This window comes from Notamacropus eugenii, chromosome 1 (genome assembly GCF_028372415.1).
Source record: "Notamacropus eugenii isolate mMacEug1 chromosome 1, mMacEug1.pri_v2, whole genome shotgun sequence".
Lineage (NCBI taxonomy): Eukaryota > Metazoa > Chordata > Mammalia > Diprotodontia > Macropodidae > Notamacropus > Notamacropus eugenii.
This window is the reverse complement of record NC_092872.1, coordinates 3,616,153-3,635,082: the sequence shown is the minus strand read 5'-3', so window position 1 is coordinate 3,635,082 and position 18,930 is coordinate 3,616,153. Positions and strand designations below refer to the sequence as shown.

The following is an 18,930-nucleotide window of genomic DNA, read 5'->3' as shown; positions in this document are numbered from 1 at the left end:
ATGGAACTGAGCTTACACCCCCAACAAAGTACGATAATATTTGTAAAATGTTTTGCAAACCTTAGCACGATTTAAATACTATTATCATCACTATGGTTATTATTCATTTTTATATGCTTTGGGGGAACAATGCCTACAGAAGGCTCCCTAACAAGGCATTTGTGCAGCCTGCCATCCCCCTGTTACTGTTACTGTCTGCCAGAGGCTTTGCCCCATCACTGGGACACATTTGAGTTGGTTCGTCACAAAAGAAATACCTACTTGCAGGAAGGTTGGGATTTTCTGGCATTAAACAATGCTTTTATGAAAAATAATATTTTCATCATAACCCCATTATGCTCCCCACGTCCTAGACATTCGCCTAGCCTATTCTGTTTCTGCACACAGTCCTAGATTCAAATCCCAACTGGTATTTACTAGGTGTGTGACCTTGAAAAAGTCCTCTAGCTTCTCTAGGCCTCAGTTACCTTGTGTGCAGAATGGAGAGGCTAGACCAGATGTTCTCTAAGGTCCTTTCTAGCTCTGTGATCCTATGGTCAGTAACACAAAAACAGCTAAGGACAAAAATGGGACGACTGGAGGAACCCCTCAAGGACCGGGATGGTTGCTGATAGTGGCACTTAATAGATGCTTGTTGACTCAAGTGACTGATAGGAAGTCCCAAAACTTTCTTCTCAATTTGATCATCTCTCCTAGACTATCTTTGCTTCATATTGATTGAGCCTGAATTGTGTGCTAAATTGATGATAAAATATTTTGCGTAAACAAAATCAGCGGAGCTAGAATAAGATGAAAAGCTTTCAAGTGGGAGAAAACGTCTTTGTATCAAATATCCATAGGTAATTGACACACATTTATATGAGAAGCCATTCCACGGTGGACATATGGGCAAAGGATGTGAACAGTGTTCCAAAGAAGAAGTACAAACTCTCAGTAACCATGCAGAAATGTTTCAAATCATTTATTATTAAGGGAAATGCAATAAAATGATAAGTGCACATAAAACAACTCTGCAGTTTCACCTTACACCCATCAAATTGGCGGAGATGGTAAAAACATAAATATCTAAGATTAGAGATATATGAAATTAGGCACGCTGAATCCCTTTTGGTGGAGCAGGGCAGTCATTCAGACATTGTGGAAATTCATTTGAATTATGTTTAAAAGTTGCCAAATTGTTCATTCTTCTTGACTCAGCAGTAAAAGAAGGATGGGAGGTGGAGTTAGAGTGAGATGTGGATGGTATAAAACAAACGAGAACATTCAGAGTTTTGAATATGAACTAATATCTCATTTACATAATACGTTTAAAAGTAAGTGTTACCTCTTGGGCAGGGAGCAAGAAAAAAAGTTTCATCCTAATATGATACACTAGGTCACTATATAAACTTCTATTACCTGTGTGTAATTGGAGAGATGCTACAACCTGCTTTCTCGAGTGCAATTCTGTTAATGTGTCTTTCCCTTGGAGCTCATTTGGCAAAGGATGTAGCTTCAGCCAGTTGAATTCTATTAGCTTTTATTAAACATTGTAGACTTGTCTCCTGAGCTAGTTACTGTTTGCCGGCCCTATGTGAATCGAGGCTCTTTAACAGAGATTTTTTAGCTTTGTATGAAGAAGCCAAGGGCATTGAAGACATAGTTTTGGGGTTTCCTCTCAATGAAACCTTTATTTTCTCTCCTTCCCACACTTCCCCTGAAAAAGAGAAGAGAAAAAACAAAACTCTTGGAAAAAAATATCCATAGTTAGATAAAACAAATTCCCACATTGGTCATGTCCAAAAAAGGTGTCATGTTCTGTATATTTAAGCCATATCCTGTCTGTCAGGAGGCAGGTAGCATTCTTCTTTATCTGGAATCATTGTGGATCATCATGTTGATCAAAGTTCTGAAGTCATGTTTTCCTTTACAACGTTGTTAGTATTACATCCATTATGCTCCTGGTTCTGATGACTTCGATCTGTATAATTTCACACAGGTCTTTTTAGTTTTCTCTGAAACCATCTTTCATCATTTCTTATGGTTTGCTAGCATACCAAAACTTGTTCAGCCATTCTCTGATTCATAATGCATCCCTTAGTTTCCAATTCTTTGCCATCACATAAAAAGCTACTATAAATATGTTGAATGTATAGGACTTTTCTTTTCCTCTTATCTCTTTAGGGTATAGGCCTGGTTAAGGCATTGATAGATAAATAGTTCCAAATTGATTCCAGAATGGCAGTAGAATTCACAGTTCTGCCAACAGTATACTAATGTGCCTATTTTTCTGAAGCACCTCCAATATTTGTCATTTTAGAAGAACCTCAGTGTCACTTTAATTTACATTTATCAAATTATAAGTAATTTGGAGCATTTTTCCATATGAATATAGGAGGCTTGGATTTCTTCCTTTGAGAACTAACTGTTAATATTCTTTGACCATTTAGGAATTAGGAAGTAGCTTTTATTCTTATAATTTTAAATCAATTCCTTTTATATCTTAGAAATGAGACCTTGATCAGAGAAACTTGCTGCAAAGATTTTTCTCAGTTAATTGTTGCTCTTCTAATATTACCTGAGTTGGATTTGCTTGTGTAAAAATTTTTAATTTCATATAATTAAAATTATCTCTTCTATGATCCTATCCTTCCTTTGGTCACAAAATCTTCCTTTATCTCTAAATCTGAAATGTCATTTTTTTCCTTGCTCCTTTCATTTTATAAATTTTATTTTTATTTGCAGTTCTAAATTTGCTCTCTCTCTTTAGCCTTCCCCACTCATTGAGAAGGCTAAAAGAAATACTGTATCTGTTATTCATATGAAGCCATGCAAAACATATTTCAACATTAGCTATGTTCCGGGAGGGGTGGCAAGCAAGAGAACTAAGGAATGATATGCTTCAGTCTGTACTCTAATTCTATCAGTTCTTTCATCATGAGCCCTTTGGAATTGGTGCAGGTCATTGCGTTAAACAGTTAATCAATCTTTCACAGTTGATTATCTTTACAATATTGCTTTTACTATGTACGTGGTTCTTCTGCTTCTACTCACATTGTATCAGTTCATATAAGTCTTCTCAAGTTTTTCGGAAACCATCCCTCTTATTTGTTTATAACATAACGTTTTATATCCAGGTTGTATTTCCATCTGGACTTTATCATAGGATATATCATGTGAGGTGTTAGTCTAAAACTAATTTCTGCCAATCAGCTTTCCACTTTCCTTGCAGTTTTAGCCTAATAGTGAGTCCTTACCCAGCTGCTGGGGTCTTTAGGTGTTTCGAATATTAATACTTCAGAACGTTGAGTCCCTAATCTGATCCACTGATCAATGTCATTACATGTTCATCAGCACCAAATTTTTTAATGATTACTGTTCTGAAATCTAGCTTGAGTCTGCTCCTGCTCATCCCCTCATTTTCACACTTCTTTTCATTATTTCCCTGGGGACTCTTGGTTTTATTCTTCCAGATAGATTTCAACATTATTTTTTCAAACTTTGAAATAATCTTTTAGTTGCTTAATTGGCTTGGCATTGAATAAGAAAATTAATATACATCGTGTTTTCATTGTATTTCATTTTCTGGGCATAGAAAATCCATTATCTCAATACAACAACATGCTTTTCCAGCACTTAAAGTCTGACAGTCAAAAACATCAATGCACATGGAAACATAAGAAACAGCCACAAAAAAAATGTTCATTTAAATTAAATATGTAACATTGCATATAGACAGGTGCAGCTTTGTTTGTGCAAAGATTCCCAATGTGGTCTGTCAGGCTGCCAACAGCATGGGATAGAACAGTAAAGAAAAATCACTCGCATTTTGTAGTTGAGTTTCAGAGTCATTTACAATAGACTATTCATGGGCAAAAAATGTAGCCTCTACATCCATTTCCTCATTAGCAAAATGAGTGGGTTAAACTAAAGAATTTCTCAAGTCTCTTCTAGCTGTAACCTTTTATGATTAAATAGCCGTGCCAAAAAATTATTCTCAGTACTTTACATAAAAGTGAGTTATAGCTCATTTTGAACCTTCTAAAATATGATTCAGTTTAGGCATTCATCTTCACCATGTTTTCTCCTGAATGGCATTTGGGTGTTTCTAGCATTCAGAGGACAGAGATTGTCGGCTTTGAGGAGATCCCAGAGAATGTCCCAAAACTGCTTGCAGCATCTTTTTGGCAACACTAATTAAGGATGCAGCCTACCAAGGTTACTACTTTGAAGGAAAGGATATTCACTTGGAGATAATAAGTTCTAACGTATTTGTCTAAAAGTTAATTTCCAACGTTATAGTCAAAGCTCATCACTCTTTCAGGGTACCACTGAGAGTCCTCCAAGAAACTTAGCATTTCTGAAGTCTTTATAGAGCTCCAGGTCAAAAGCTAGTGTATACATGATGTGTAGCAACCATCTTTCTAAATGAGCAGAGGCATCTGTTTACCTGCTCTATTGCCAGGGCCAAGTCTGAAGTAGCAACTTCTTGTCATAGTTTATATTTAGCTACATGGAATCCAAATGTCTGGATTCTTTATCATTACTGTGGAAAAATAGGGGCTATTTCTGCAAGGGATCTTGAGGGTCCTTAATAGTACCTATATGTGGTTATGTAATAATGTGAACTAAACTGAAGTCTAGTTCTTAGAACGCTACAGTGAGTGATTTCTAAGGTCTCTTCACCTCTCAGCTAGAAGCACTCATTTTCATCATCAGGTGAGGGAGGGTCTGTCTATTCACTGATTGTAGCTGTTGCATAGGCTTCACAAGTCTTTCTTGAACCATTTCTATGTTCATGTCATTTTCCCTTAAAGGGGCTAGATGCCTGCTGCTAAGGAAGATCTCTCATCTCTGGAGTTAGGAAAAAATCTATACCTTAGATATACTAGATCTCAAAAAAAAAAAAAAAGGTTGCAAATTCAGCCTTATTGGTGATTGTTTTATTTTATAATGCTGTCTCATGCCACCACTGCTCCTTCCTGCCCTCAGAATTGGATTCATCTGGCATCTGAGATTTCCAGTGACCCCCTAGATAATTCATTTCTTCTTCTTAACAATGTCATCTTTTGGCACAGATTCTTCTTTGTGTGGTCATAGCCAGATTGGTCACACAGACCTCTTGAAAGGACACTGTTAGGTTTCCACCTAGACTTCTTGACATCAATGGCACCATGCTACTGTTGAGGTCATGGCTGTTGCCCATGGAATGCTGAAGAGCTAATAATCAAGCATACGATGCAATAAAAATTACCTCTTGGCAAGGGTTAGACTCAGCCCTTAAGAATGCCCAATATTCCTGAAGGGATTCCTGTCATTCCAGACCAGTGGTTCTGGTTTGTGATGATTTTCCTTCAAAGAAAAAAATATTAAGCAAGATAGGCATGGATTAGGAAGTGACCTATAGATATGTAACAGGGATTACTGTGGACTCCACCACCTGAGTATGTTGCATTTCACTTCTCCCCCAGGATTCTTCAGTACCCTAAAGGGATGGGGTGGGGAGGAGCATCCTCCATCCCCCAACAGTGTTACTCCCTCAATTGTAGGGAATGGTCCCCTGAGTTCCAGTTCCATTTAGCCACTAATAATTGGATTTGCTTTTACAAAGGAATATCTCCTTCAAAAAGATATGACCCCAAATATACAAATTTACTCCCTAACATACCGGAGGCTTAATCCTGCTTCCCCCTTTGTACCACCTAAGCCTCTGGATATAGGAAGGGCATTGGGTTCATAATTTAGCTCAGTTGCCATATAGCACAGTCCCAGTTTCAAGTCCAAAGCCTGTTTTGGACGTGAGTCCCAGACTCCCTGGCTCCTCAGGGTTTCCATGCCTGGTTGACTTCACCACCCCATCTACAATCCTGGCTCCAGGGTTGTTATGGTTTAAACTCCCAGATCCCGTGAGGTTCACCTTCAGCACCTGAAACTGAGAAGTATAAATAACATGAAACAGAAACAAACACCCACCCCCAAGGCCAGTTCTCAGAGCCAGGGGAAAAGAGAGGGAACAGGGGAAGGCAAGTACTTCCCTTCTTACCATTTCAGTTCATGGCATCTTTGCTGTGTGTGAACTGGGATCTTTATCCTCTGGATGCAGCATATATGGATGATGGAAAAGAGAGCAGTGGAAGGAGAGGAGTGGAAAAAAACACAGCTGAAAAGGGATCGAATGGTTCAGCCTCACCAGTTTTAAAAACTCAAGGAGCCGCTCAAAGGAGGATGCCTCCACTCACATGGTGGGAGACGCAGTGGCTCACTGGGCATGCTCAAAAAGCTTCTCAAGGGCGTCTTCATGTTAGAATTGGACAGGCACAGAGAACCCAGGTTACAGCTTTTTGGAGAAAGGTCTTTCAGATAGACACAGGGGTATCCGAAGGCATGGGAAAGAAAGCAAAATGGGCAATGGGGGGAGATGTTCAACTGTTATGATAACCAGTGCACTTGGAGGCAGATTGTTGATGAATCTTATGGGGTCTTTTCTGTCAGCCTTAAAGGGGCAGGAGTAACATATACCTATTCATCAGATAAATGAATAACAAAAAACCATTGCACGGGTCCATAGAGTTGCCAGTCTTTATCCATCATATTGCAGAGAGTTGTCTCTCACATCCAAAGACTCAGAAATGCATCCGCTAATTATTCAGATCATAGAGAGGAGGAGCCTTGGCCGGGGCTGCACTCCCCTGTCTATTACTGAAGATTGCAGTTTGTCCATCTAGCAAATGACTGGGAGGGGGGGGGATAGCTAAAAAGGAGTCGTCACACCACCCATGTTTTAATGATGCATGTTCTCTTCTCTCGCACTGAGGAACATTTTCATTTCCTAGAGGAAGATGCTTTACTAAAGGCAGACCTCACCATTTTCTTCTTGACCCAAAGGAGTAATAAGGAGTTGTAGCAAAAACTAGAGCAGTTCACACTACACTGATTCTAGAACAGATTAATCAGAGGGCTTGTCAGGTTGCTGGTGATTAAGAGTTTTCATTTTTGTTTCCAACACAGACAAGCAAAAACATAAGTACCCTATGAGGAGAAGCGAACCAGCCATCAAAATATGCCAGGAAACAAAAGTGAAGAGCTAAGAAATGAAATGGAGAGATAAATGCCTGCTTTATTATAAAAGTGCAAGTTGGTCATTCCTATGAAAAGTCCTATTAAAAAAATTCAATAAAGAAGTTGAATAAAGCTACTAAAGCCCCAGTCCTGAGGGCCCTGCCTGATCTGAAAACAGAAGTACCACTATTGAGAAGGAAACCAGAATCAATGCAAAAACCAACAGATATTAAGATAATTATCCCCATGCCAACAAGCCCCTGTTCTCTGCCAAACCCCATGCGATGTCAAACAGCCCTCACTTGGGCTTGACTAGTGGGACTCTTTGCCACACTAAAGAAGAAATCCCTGGTCCTTCTCCCTCTGCACCCTTGATCATTTCTCCTTTTCAAGCACAACTGAAGCAATTCAGTTACTAGTAAAGTGAAATTATTTGTGAAGTTATTTATCAGCAAGTCAGTGAAGTTATTTCATCCCCAAGTGAAACAGCAGAGCATGCTGGGAAGAGCCCAGCCCCGAAGCTAGAGGGTGTATATTGAAATGCTGCCTCTGCCATTTTCTTTCCATTGCCCCAGTTACTTCTTCAGTAAAACAAGTCTGTCACATAAGGAGTCTCAGCTCTAAATCTACGATCCTTATGATCAATCGGGGACTGTGACAATAAGGCATTATGCATTTTTTTAATTTGGAAGGTTAGACCAAAGGAGTTTGCAACATTACATTGTTGTGGGACTAAAGTGAAATATTCATAGACATGCCTTAATTTTTAGATTTATGCCTATGTATTATTTATAAACGTTTAGATTTATAGTTTTATTGCCAACGTTCACTGATGGATTTCACTCCTTCCTGAGCACATGGTAGCCATGGGTACCAACCAGGCAAACTGGGAAATATTTGAGGTCCTGATTGGGAAAAGAAGTTCTAGAAACAAAAGGAGAGACCAAAGTAATAGGATAAGACAACGAACCTGGAAACAGCAGTAGCTGCTTGCAAGTCTAACAAATTGTTAACTGTATAAGACAATCAGTGCCAGACATGGGCACCTTATCAGCTGTGCCCATCATCCAAATCCCTCCGTAGGTTCATTATTTTTGTTGTTATTCAGTTGTGTTGTGACCAACTCATGACCCCATTTGGGGTTTTCTTGGCAAAAATATTGGAGTGATTTGCCATTTCCTTTTCCGGGTCATTTACAGGAAACTGAGGCAAACAGGGTTAAGTGACTTGCCCAGGGTCACACAAATAATAATTGTCTGAGACTGGGTTTAAACTCGGTTCTTCCAGTCTCCGGGCCCTGCTCTCTCCAATCTCCTACCTAGCTGCGCACCTCTGGAGGTGCTATGCTCTAAAAACCAATGCAGACAAAAGTTTCCTTCTCTTATTCACCAAGTTACTGACTCCTGAGTTCGTAGACATTTCCAGAGCGATGGCGGTCATTATTAAGTTTTAAGGACTCTATTTCCCATGGAAGCTTCTTTCCCCTTTTCCAGAGTTGCTTGTTTTATACAAATTTGTGTTAGATGTAAAAGGTAACCTCTTTAGAGGGTCTGAGCCATCAATATTTTCTTCCCCACTTGTCCACGGTTTAGGAAACAACTGCCAGATTGACTTTTCTTTTGTTTCCACCTGGCTAATTAGAACTAAATGTTGGAAATGTGCTATCATATTCTACAGCCATCAGATGAATAGAAAAGCATATATTAAGTGTTTACTGTGTACAAAGCCTACAAACAAGATAGTCCCTAAATTCAAGACATACATTCTAGAAGGAAAGACAAAATTTAGAGGAGGTTTCAGCTGCAAGGCTTATAGAATTGTCCCATGGTACTTAAAATATACTGGCAAAACACATGGCAATGCACCTTCTCTAATGGCATTTCCATTTCTGATACTGAACCATTTGAGAGTGCCAGGGACTTTGGTGGTAATAGTCTTCTTTTATGAGTTTTAAGTAGTTGTTGTTGCTGAGGAGGCCGAAGTTGCCATGTCACATCTTTACAAGGGTTGCTTGCCTGAATGAAGGCTTCTGGGAATGGACTGGAAGCAGGCACAGTGGTCTTGGGAACATGGATATCCTCAGGACTCTTGTACTCAGGTTTGGGGCTATCTCTGTTCAATCTGAGGGAAAGTGGTGGTCAAGGTGGCAGTAGTTTGATTCACCTGTAACATGCTGTCTACTGTCTCAGTCTTGAGGTGCATTGTTACCTCAGCTCTCTAGGTGGAGAGCTAAATGGCACAGTAAATAGAACACTGGACTAGGGACTCACCTTCATGACTCATCTCCATGAGTTCAAATCCTACCCCAGATATTTACTGGCCGTGTGACCCTGGACAAGCAACTTAACCCTGTTTGCCTCAGTTTTCTCATCTATAAAATAAGGTGGAAAAGGAAATGGAAAATCACTGCAGTATCTTTGCCAAGAAAACCCCAAATGGGGTCACAAAGAGTGAGACACATCTGATAAACAACTCAACAAGATGAGCTTGCCAATGCTGTAGGTTGCCTCCTGAAAGGAAAAAAGGATATATAGAATTTGGTGCTTAGGTTAACATGTGGTGAGAGGAATGGTTCTTCCTCCATAGTGGCCTCAACCAAATTCCAATTGTATTGTGGGATAAGGTGTGGGGGGAGGGGGCAAGTTTTAGTGGACATCATAAGTGACAGCTGCCGTAGCCCTTGGCTTTCCCTTGATAAGGGAGCAGCAGTGGAATTAATTCCACATTGCTGCATTGTAATGGGGTGTGGGACTTGAAGTCTTAAATGTCCAATTGTTTTTCCTTTGGAGTAAGATTGGAGCCACAAGAGCTTAGACCCCCCAGAACATGTTGTGTTCTGGAAAACTGCTGTTTTCTGCATCTTTGGCTGACTCTTCATTCCCCTTAAGGAAATATGCCAGTTCAGTTGTGTCTGACTCTTGGTGACCCCAGCTGGGATTTTCTTGGCAAAGATCCTGCCATGGTTTGCCATTTTCTTCTCCAGCTCATTTTACTGATGAGGAAACTAAGACCAACAGGGTAAAGTGACTTGCCCGGGGTCACACATCTAGTAATTGTCTGAGTTGGAAATAAAACCTCTATATGCTTAGATACTTACTGGTCCCACACGATGAGTGAAAAACTTTCTATATTAGGAACTATGAAGTGATACAAGAGAAAACTTGATCTGCTCTCAAACTGCTCATATTCGGAAGAAATCATACATATATGTGGGGAGTTAAAATACCGTTGGATCAGTAAAGTCAGAAAGGTACAAAATTCTTTAGGGAGTGCAGAGCTACCATTCATATCTAGCTGGGGAAATCAGGGAAAGTTTCATGGAAGAGGTAGCACTTAAACTGGGCCTTACATGATGTGGGGAGAAGAGAATATTCCAGATGACAGGAATTATATCACTATGGACAGAGAGATAACAAAGTGGAGGGAATGCTTGTTTTATTTCTTAAGTTCAAAATAAAATAAATCTTATTAAAATTTTAAAAAAAAGAAAGTGAAGGGCATGTTGGAAAGATAAGGAATGTGCCAGCTTCACTGAAGCACAGAAAAGAATATACATAAGGGAGCAATGAGAAAATATAGGAAAGAGATTGCGAACAGCTCTCAGAGAACCTCGGATACCAGCCAGCCCAAAGAGTTTGAGTTTAATTCAATAACTAATGGAAAGCCACTGAAGGTTTTTAAACAGGGAAGCAATGTAATCAGAGCTGTACATTAAGATGACACTTAGAGGAATTTTTAGGATAGACTGGAGAAGGGAGAAAATAGAAATAAAGAAATCAATTAGGAGGTGACTATAATGCTGTAGGTGAGAGATGGAGTCTGAACTAAAGCGGTAGGTGCAGAAATGGAAAGTAAGAGACAGACAGGAGAGACTGCAGAATTAGAATCCATTTCACTTGACAATAAATCGGCTGTGTTGGGGTATGAGGAAGAGGGAAACTCAGAACCTGAAAGGTGACATCCAGGTTTTGAATATGGCTGACTCAAAGAATGATGGAGCCATTAACAGAAATAAAGAAAGAATCCATTTGGGGGAGAAGACAATTACTTTTAGAAAGACCAAGCTTGAAATTCCAACAGATATCCAGATGAAGATGTTCAACAGACAGTTCAGAATTAGAAACAGGAGTTTGGGAGAGAATCATCTTTATGTAGTTAATAGCTGGAATTTAAGGTGTGGGTAAGAAAACTGAAATAGTGTTGAGTGACAAGAATACTGAGGACAGAACCTTGGAAAACAGATACATGTAGGAGGAAAATGGAAGAAGAACCAGAAATGTGTGAAAAGAATGAAAGTAGTTCAGTGTCTGGGCAGCCTCCAAAGCAAAGAATTCCAAAACGGGGCAGTTGTCAACAATGGTAAACACTTCATTGAGACAGAAGCAGAAAAGCACCAGGGAAAGGAGTTGGATGTAATAACCTTGTAACCTTCAAAAGAGCAAATTTATTAAAAGGAAGAAGCTATATTTACAGGAAGTTAAAACATGAGGAGCTGGTGAGGGGAATTTAGATTTCTCTTTAAGGCAGGACATTGATTGGAGAATGACTAAACAAGTTGTGGTACAAGTGGAAACTCCTGTAACCAGTATCATTTAAGCTTCTTGAGGACAGGGACTGTCTCACTTTCATCTTTGTTTTCTCAGCATTCAGCACAATTTCTGGAACATAGTTGGCTCCTAATAAATGCTTATTAATTCATTGATTGGTCTTTAAAAATTGCTACGACCAAACGATTCATCATCCTGCCACTGACCTGACTGATGCCCCTCTGCGAACTTCATTTGTCTGGTTCTCAAACAGCAGACAGTTCATCATCAGCCACACACTCAAAGCTTTCCCAACATGGATGAACCAGGCAGAGGAGCAAATGAGATGCTCCACTGGCCTAGCCTAGGAGACCCCAGGGTTACCGCCATGTCAAGTATGTTATACTTGAAACAAGCAAATTAAGCTCTGCACCTTTAACATGGGATTTTCAAATATTCCTACATTTTTATTTTCATTATTGATAGACATTGGCAAACTGTTTGTAGATTCATTAAAGGACAGAAGAGGCTGAATCTTTGGGAAAATTCTTGCCTTCCGGCCAGGCTCAACACAAGGGAGGTAGAAGAAAGGGCCCTCTAGCAATCGTAAGCTCTCTTTGGTATTTAGTGATATCATGGGCATAAAAGCAAATTTTTTTCTCCGGTGACCACATTTCCAAAATGTTCTAATTTAGTGGAGCTTTCCAGGCAGCATTTGTTAGGATCACTGGCTTCCTTCCCAGGGTTTCACATTGGTTCTGGCGATAACAAGTTTGGCAGAGTTAACTAAACCCTCCTTAAATGATGTAAGAAAATAAATTTTCAGACTTGTAAATGGCTATGTTGCCACCTCTCTTGTAGTAAGCAAACAGTCTAAAGGAGTCTTGAATAAGCAGGTTCTTCCAAAGTACATCCTAGCAGTGACCACAGCTTGTGTCTCCTAGTTTTGTCCATTTCCAAGTCTATCCTTATCTAATTGTAACTCATTTTGGCCTAAGAGTCATTCACAGTACAATCAGCTCATGGGCCTTCTATGCTGGCAGGGACTATGTTGAAATCTGGCTTCTTGGAAACAGGGACCTTTCTGCTCTTATTGTCATTTTAGTTGCATCTAACTCTTCATGATCCTGTTGGGGGTTTTCTTGGCAAAGATACTGCAGGGGTTGTCGTTTCCTTCTCCAGCTTGTTTTATGGTTGAGGAAACTGAGGCACACAGGATTAAGTGACTTGCCCAAGGTCACACAACTAGTGTCTGAGGCTGGATTTGAGCTCAGGTCTTCCTGACTGCTCTATCCCCTGTGCCACCTAGCCACCCCTACAGGGACTTTTAGTTGATGACTGAACAGCTTTTCCTTAGTCCTTCCTTAACTTCATTTCCAGTAGTTTCAATTAGCCTCTTACTTTGCAGCTTCACGATGGTCCAGTGACCAGTGAGATGTGTTTCATATTCATTTGGATGGTGATAAATAACGCCTTCCTTATTCTACTCTGATTTCAAGTTGGTGAGCTTTATTGGTAAAGCTTTAAACTTGACCTGGGTTGTGAGCATTTCTGGGCCCATTGTTCATTTTTAGTACTCCTTATGCTGAAGAGGGCAGGATAGCTGGGTTGGTTTGGGATTTTTTACAAAACGGGAGTGAAGGGCTTACTTTGGCAGCAAATCCACAAAACAGGAATGGACATTTGGCCGTGAGTTGATTATGTGGACGAGTGTAGACTGCCAAACATTAACATGCTAAATCCAACCTCTGCCAGGCTTTTATATTATACTGTGTTTCACATCATTTGGCTCAACCTGCCAAAATGGGTGGCAGTCCAGCATGGTGGGGAGAGGGCTGGACTCTGAGACACGAAAGCTTAGGTTTGAAGCTGCCTCCAGCATGTGCTAATTGGGTAACTGCAAGCCTTGTTTTCCTCATCAGTGAAGCAGGAATAATAATATATACCAGCCTTGCAGGGTTGTTGTGAGGTGTAGATGAAAACTATGTAAAGTGATTTGCACATTTTAAAGGCTTATAAATATTACTTTTATCACTATTTTGTTTCTGTGCAGTTTGGCCAAACACAGAGACTGTACATTTGCATACAATAGACATTTAATAAATCTTTATTGAATTGAATTGACTATATTTGCATTTGTATCACTACTACGTTCATCCCCTATACAGCTCCCCAAATATGGATGGATAAAAACCTTTTTAGTTTTCAGTTTCCAAGTTTGGTTATTTTCTCATAAAATCTAAGATTTATCATTAGGGGAAAAAAGTAGATTTACATATAAATTTGGTCCTGTTACCCTTTTAGGATTTCTTAAACTAAAGTTCATGAATTCATTGTTTAAATATTCTGGTAATTGTATTTCAGTATAGTTTCCTTCACAATCCTATACATTTTATTTAAAGAATTTGAAAACTTGATTCTGAGAAAGGGTCCATAGGCTTCACCAGACACTGCCTAAGGGGCCCATGATACAAAAATGGTTAAGCTCTCGTGCAGGTCCAGCTGCTAGTGAACCTGAAAACCTGGTTGGCCAACCCCAGACTTGACCACTGAGCCATCATCTACTACTTGATGAATGTGACTTTATTGTTGCTTGATTTCTAAGAAGAGGTCCAGAAAGCATCATGGCCCAGTGGAATTAGACACAGTCTATCTAAAGTGCTCTTCTGGATCCCTGCAAGGCTCAATTTGTTGGTGGTTTAGCCAGACAGATCAAACAAACTAATCCTAAAGATTTAGATTGGGAGGTCAGGAATGGCCACAGTGGGATTGCCCTCCCATTTCTACATGCCACCAGAAGAGTGAGAAGCAAAGGGGGAAGTTGTCCAAATCTCCAGAGAGGAAGAAGAGGAAACCTTTAAAAGATGACTTCTGACTACATGGCCTTAAAGTCAAAGTATTATTGACAAACACACACACACGCACACACACACACACGCGCACACACACACACACACACCACCACCACCACCAACAACAACAACAACAACAACACCTATACCAACACCACCACCGCCATACCATTCTTGGTTATTTCTCTTGTACCCCATTGATAAAAACCTGTCTGAATCAATTTTATTATTATTCTGGGCTGGGAGAGACAATTGAAAAGCTTGTCTCTTATAATGGAAATTCACCTTATCTTTTCAGTATTAAAAAGAAAAATGTTTAAAGTTCCTAAATGACCAATGTTTGTGAGACATCGTTCCCTTTACAAACGTGTGCTGCCCCTGAATTTCTAGGTCATACACTTGCAGTCCGGAGGGCATCTAGGAATTAAAATGTCAAGCAGATTAAAGAATTAATTTATTGTTATTGAGTTGGCTGAATTCATTTTACTAATTCTATTCAGGCTTTCCCATTTTCTGGGGGGTTTTTAATGTTTCTTGTTGATGACTTTTTAAATTTATTCCACAAGCATTTCCCAGTTCCCTTCTAGTTTGATTCCTTCCTGCCAAAGGAAGAAAAACAAAAAACCGTAAGTGATAATCTCTACTGTTGTAGCAAATATTCTGACCTAGTGGTCCCCCACTTCTCTGCCATAAGGGAGAAATGAGGTTGGAAAGTTGTCAGATTTAGCCTTAGCTGAATATAGCTGCAGTGAATCTGGTGGGGGCCGCTCATCTTGGAATCAGGTCAACAGGAGCTGCCTCCCTCAGCGTGGAACTCTTGTGCTTTGAACAGAGAGCGCGTCCTAATGGTTTAGTACCAGCACTGTAGGCAGCCAAGGGTAGTTGTTCCATCCAATCTTATTATGTAGTTTGAACAGAAGCTCCCAGCACACAGCCTTTGAAGTTTCCCTTACAGGTTGACTTCCCACCCCCCATAACCCTGATTCTTTCACGCTTTTACTATTCCTACTTCCTCTTTCCATAGCAACCTTTACAGTTAAAATTACAATGTATTTTGTCATCCTAGCATAGTATTTGCAGTACCTGTCATTCAGTTGTTATCATACATACTTCAAGTACATGATGGGAAGATCAAGGAAAAATAAATCACTTTAATGATTATAATATGAATTTAACCTGGAAGAAACCTTCGAGATAATCTAATCTAGCCCCTTCATTTCATCAATGGACTGGAGATCTGTGGTCTAAGTACTGTCCTGGCTAATTTCAGAGAAGTCCATTACCAGGCTGCTACAGATTGATGACTTTTACAGCAATTTATGAAGAATGTTATACTCAAGACATGCATTAGGAGAAAGGAATCCACGTCAAGGAAAGCGTAGATTATGGAAATGCTGAGGTTGTGCTAATAGAGCATAAGCTTGAGGAGAGGGTAGAGACAATGATTGTAATAACTGCCAGCGTTTACATAGTATTGTAGGGTTTGCAAAGCACCTTACAAGTGTTATCTCATTTGATCCTTGCAAAAGCCCCAGATGGTAAGTGCTTTTATCATCCCTGTCTTACAAATGAAGAAACCAAGGCACGCAGTGGTTAAGTGGCTTGCCCAAGGTCACAAAGGTAGTCATTTGGATTTGAACTCAGGTCTTCCTGAATCCAGGTCCAACATTCTTTCCACAGTTCTGCTTAACCAAAATAAAATATGTTGATATGGCTTCACAAGATACCAACTTCCTACCAAAAGCATGTGGATTACTGTGTTGGATAAGACTTTTGGTGTCTCCACTCTGACTAAGCGTTCTGTTCATTAGAGTTTCCTCACACTTTGTGTTTTTACCTTTTCCATTCTCAATATGACATCTACTTCTATAGGATTCCTCACCAGTTCTTCCAACTTGCAGATCTTAAATGACTCTGTTAGGGTGAATGTGATTTAGGTAATTCAATTAAGTGCTTCCAATATGCAGGGCAGCAATTGAGACAGTGTGATACGGTGGGCAGAAAAGCTGACCTTGAAGTCTAGAATCAATTAATCAGTGAATCAGTGCGACTCTGTGCTAAGCACTATCTAGGCAATATAATTCAAAGGAGTTTGTTCCTGCCCTCAATGATCTTATGTTCTACTAGGGGTATTCTTTGTTGGGAAGCCATTTTTCCATCATGTCTGACTTTTTGTGATCTCATTTGGGGTTTTCTTGGCACAGGTATTGACTGGTTTGCCATTTCCTTCTGCAGCTCAATTTATAAGTGAGGAAACTGAGGCAAACAGGGTTAACTGACTTGCTCAGGGTCACACAGCTAGTAAGTATCTGATGCCAGATTTGAACTCACATCTTCCTGACTCTAGGCCAAGCAATCCATTCATTTTGCCACCTAGCTGCCCCTAAGGGGCATACCACATGTTCAAAAATAAACCCAGAATATCATTGAATAAGTACAAAAGGATGGGAATCAGGAAAGGTCTCTTGAAGGAAGTAGCATTGAGTTGAGCACTGAAAGGAAGTGGGGTCCCAAAAGCAAGAGCATTCCAGGAATAGGAGAGAGCATGGGCAAAGGCATATAGGGCAGAGATGGGATAATGTGTCTAGACAATGGCAAATAGGCTAATGTGACTGGAAAGAGGGGAATGGTGGGCAGCCCAGTGACAAACTAAGAGGGCTTTAGATGTCCCAAAGAGGAGTTGGGAGCTTTTTCTAGAGGAAAGAAGAAGGCACAGAAGCTTCTTGGCCATTGACATATGGTCTGATCTGAGCTCTAGGCAGCTATCAGCAGGCAAAATTAAAAAGTAGAAGCTTGGAATGGAGATGCTCCTAAAGAAGCTATTTCAATAATCCAGGAAGTAGCTGATGAGAACCTGAACCAGGGGGATTTTAGTGGTGAGTGGAGACCAGAGCACAAAGGCAAGAGACATTGTGAAGGTAAAATCTACAAGACTTGGCAACTAATCAGAGGGCAGAGGAAGAGAGAAGAGTCAGGGACATCTTATGGGTTATGAGCCTTGGTGATGCCCTTGAACAGAAAAAGACAGGAGGAAGAGTAGGTTGGGGGAGAAACATGATGGGTACTCTTTTGATTGAATTTGAGATATCTATGTGGCTTGTTAAAGTGAAAATGTCTAGCAGGTAGTAAGAGATGTTGAACTAGAGGCCAGGCAAGAGGGGTGAGTCATTTAATCTCTCATTGCCCCAAATAATTCTCAGATTGTAAATTGCAAGAAAGTTGACAGCTTTTATCAATGAAGGGACTTTCACTCTGGGAGTTCCCTATACTCGTGAAATCACATATCCATACTCTCGTTTAGACACACACGCTCACACACACACACACACACACACACACACACACACACAGCAGAGCACTTCAAAGACAAAATGAAATACCTTTAAGGAACTTATTTACAAGAGCATTCCAACAGTCTTAGTGCGGGTTTAAGCTATTGAAACTTCAGTGGGCCTTAAAGCTTTAAAGCTTAGGCCCACACTAAGACTTTTGGGACACCCTATATGCTACTGGAATGTATGTTCTCCTGCATGGGCTGCCATGTGCATTGTTGTCTTTCCTGCCATAAGCTCACTGCCTGGCTCAGTTCAAGGTATCCTTGTGAATCCTCTGTGTTCAACACTGAACTTGGGTCTTTGGGGGATACAGGTGAAATATGGCTTGTGATCCTTGCTCCAGTGAAACTTATAAACCTTTTAGGGACCTGAGAAAAGTACGTTAAATGTTTAGATAACAGTGCCTTTCAAAATGCACCAAAGTGTTTATCCCACATAATACTTTGTTCTGGTTTTTTAAGTGCGTGATACAACATCATCACTATTACTGTTTGTTTTCATTGACAGTGACGACACTTTTATCAAACTTAAGATGTGAAAAACACAATAATCATGGAAAGGATGTTGCGAAGATTATCCCCATTTTACCGACAAGGCTCAAAAGTTAAATGAGCTACCCAGGGTCACTCAGCTGGTGTCCAAGCCAGCCGTAGGGCCAGGTCTCTCCAGACTTAAAGTCTAGATTTCTCCACCAGATCACTCTGCCTCTCTGTCATGTCTAACAAGACCTTATTACATCCACCTTGCACCCTGGCCACCTATCACTGAGTGCCATTCCATGAGTGTGTCGGATTTCTGAAATTATACATTATTCTTTATACATGCCCTGGGCTTTGTTCTGTAGTTTGTGGTCCCTCATTTTTCTCTGTCTCTTTCTCTCTCCCTCTTTCTCTCTCTCTCTCTTTTTTCCTACATTTCAGTGAGCGGTTTCTGGTGAGACTGAACAAGAACGGTGGGCCAAGGAACCCAGAGAAGATAGATCGAATGTGTGCCCTTTTTACAGTATGTGAGAATTCTCTTTGCCTGCTGCACTGTGGACTGGGCCATTTCTGACCAAGGGCTTTGGTTTGTGAATGTTGTCACCCTAAAAACTGATTTCATTTTTCTTTCCCTACACACTAGGGCAAATAAGACTAGGTAGATGTGTCTGATGGATAATGAAATGTTTAAAGAAGATTG

At 40.2% G+C, this 18,930-nt stretch overlaps 1 protein-coding gene across 1 annotated transcript in view; it reads left to right on the top strand.

Annotated features, from left to right (window-relative positions):
• Positions 1–18,930, top strand: part of DOCK3 (dedicator of cytokinesis 3) — a 409,824-nt gene that overhangs the window by 222,287 nt on the left and 168,607 nt on the right. Inside the window, exon 10 of the mRNA XM_072612190.1 lies at positions 18,672–18,753. Coding sequence (XP_072468291.1) covers positions 18,672–18,753 — 82 coding nt within the window. The remainder of the gene's footprint in view (positions 1–18,671; positions 18,754–18,930) is intronic.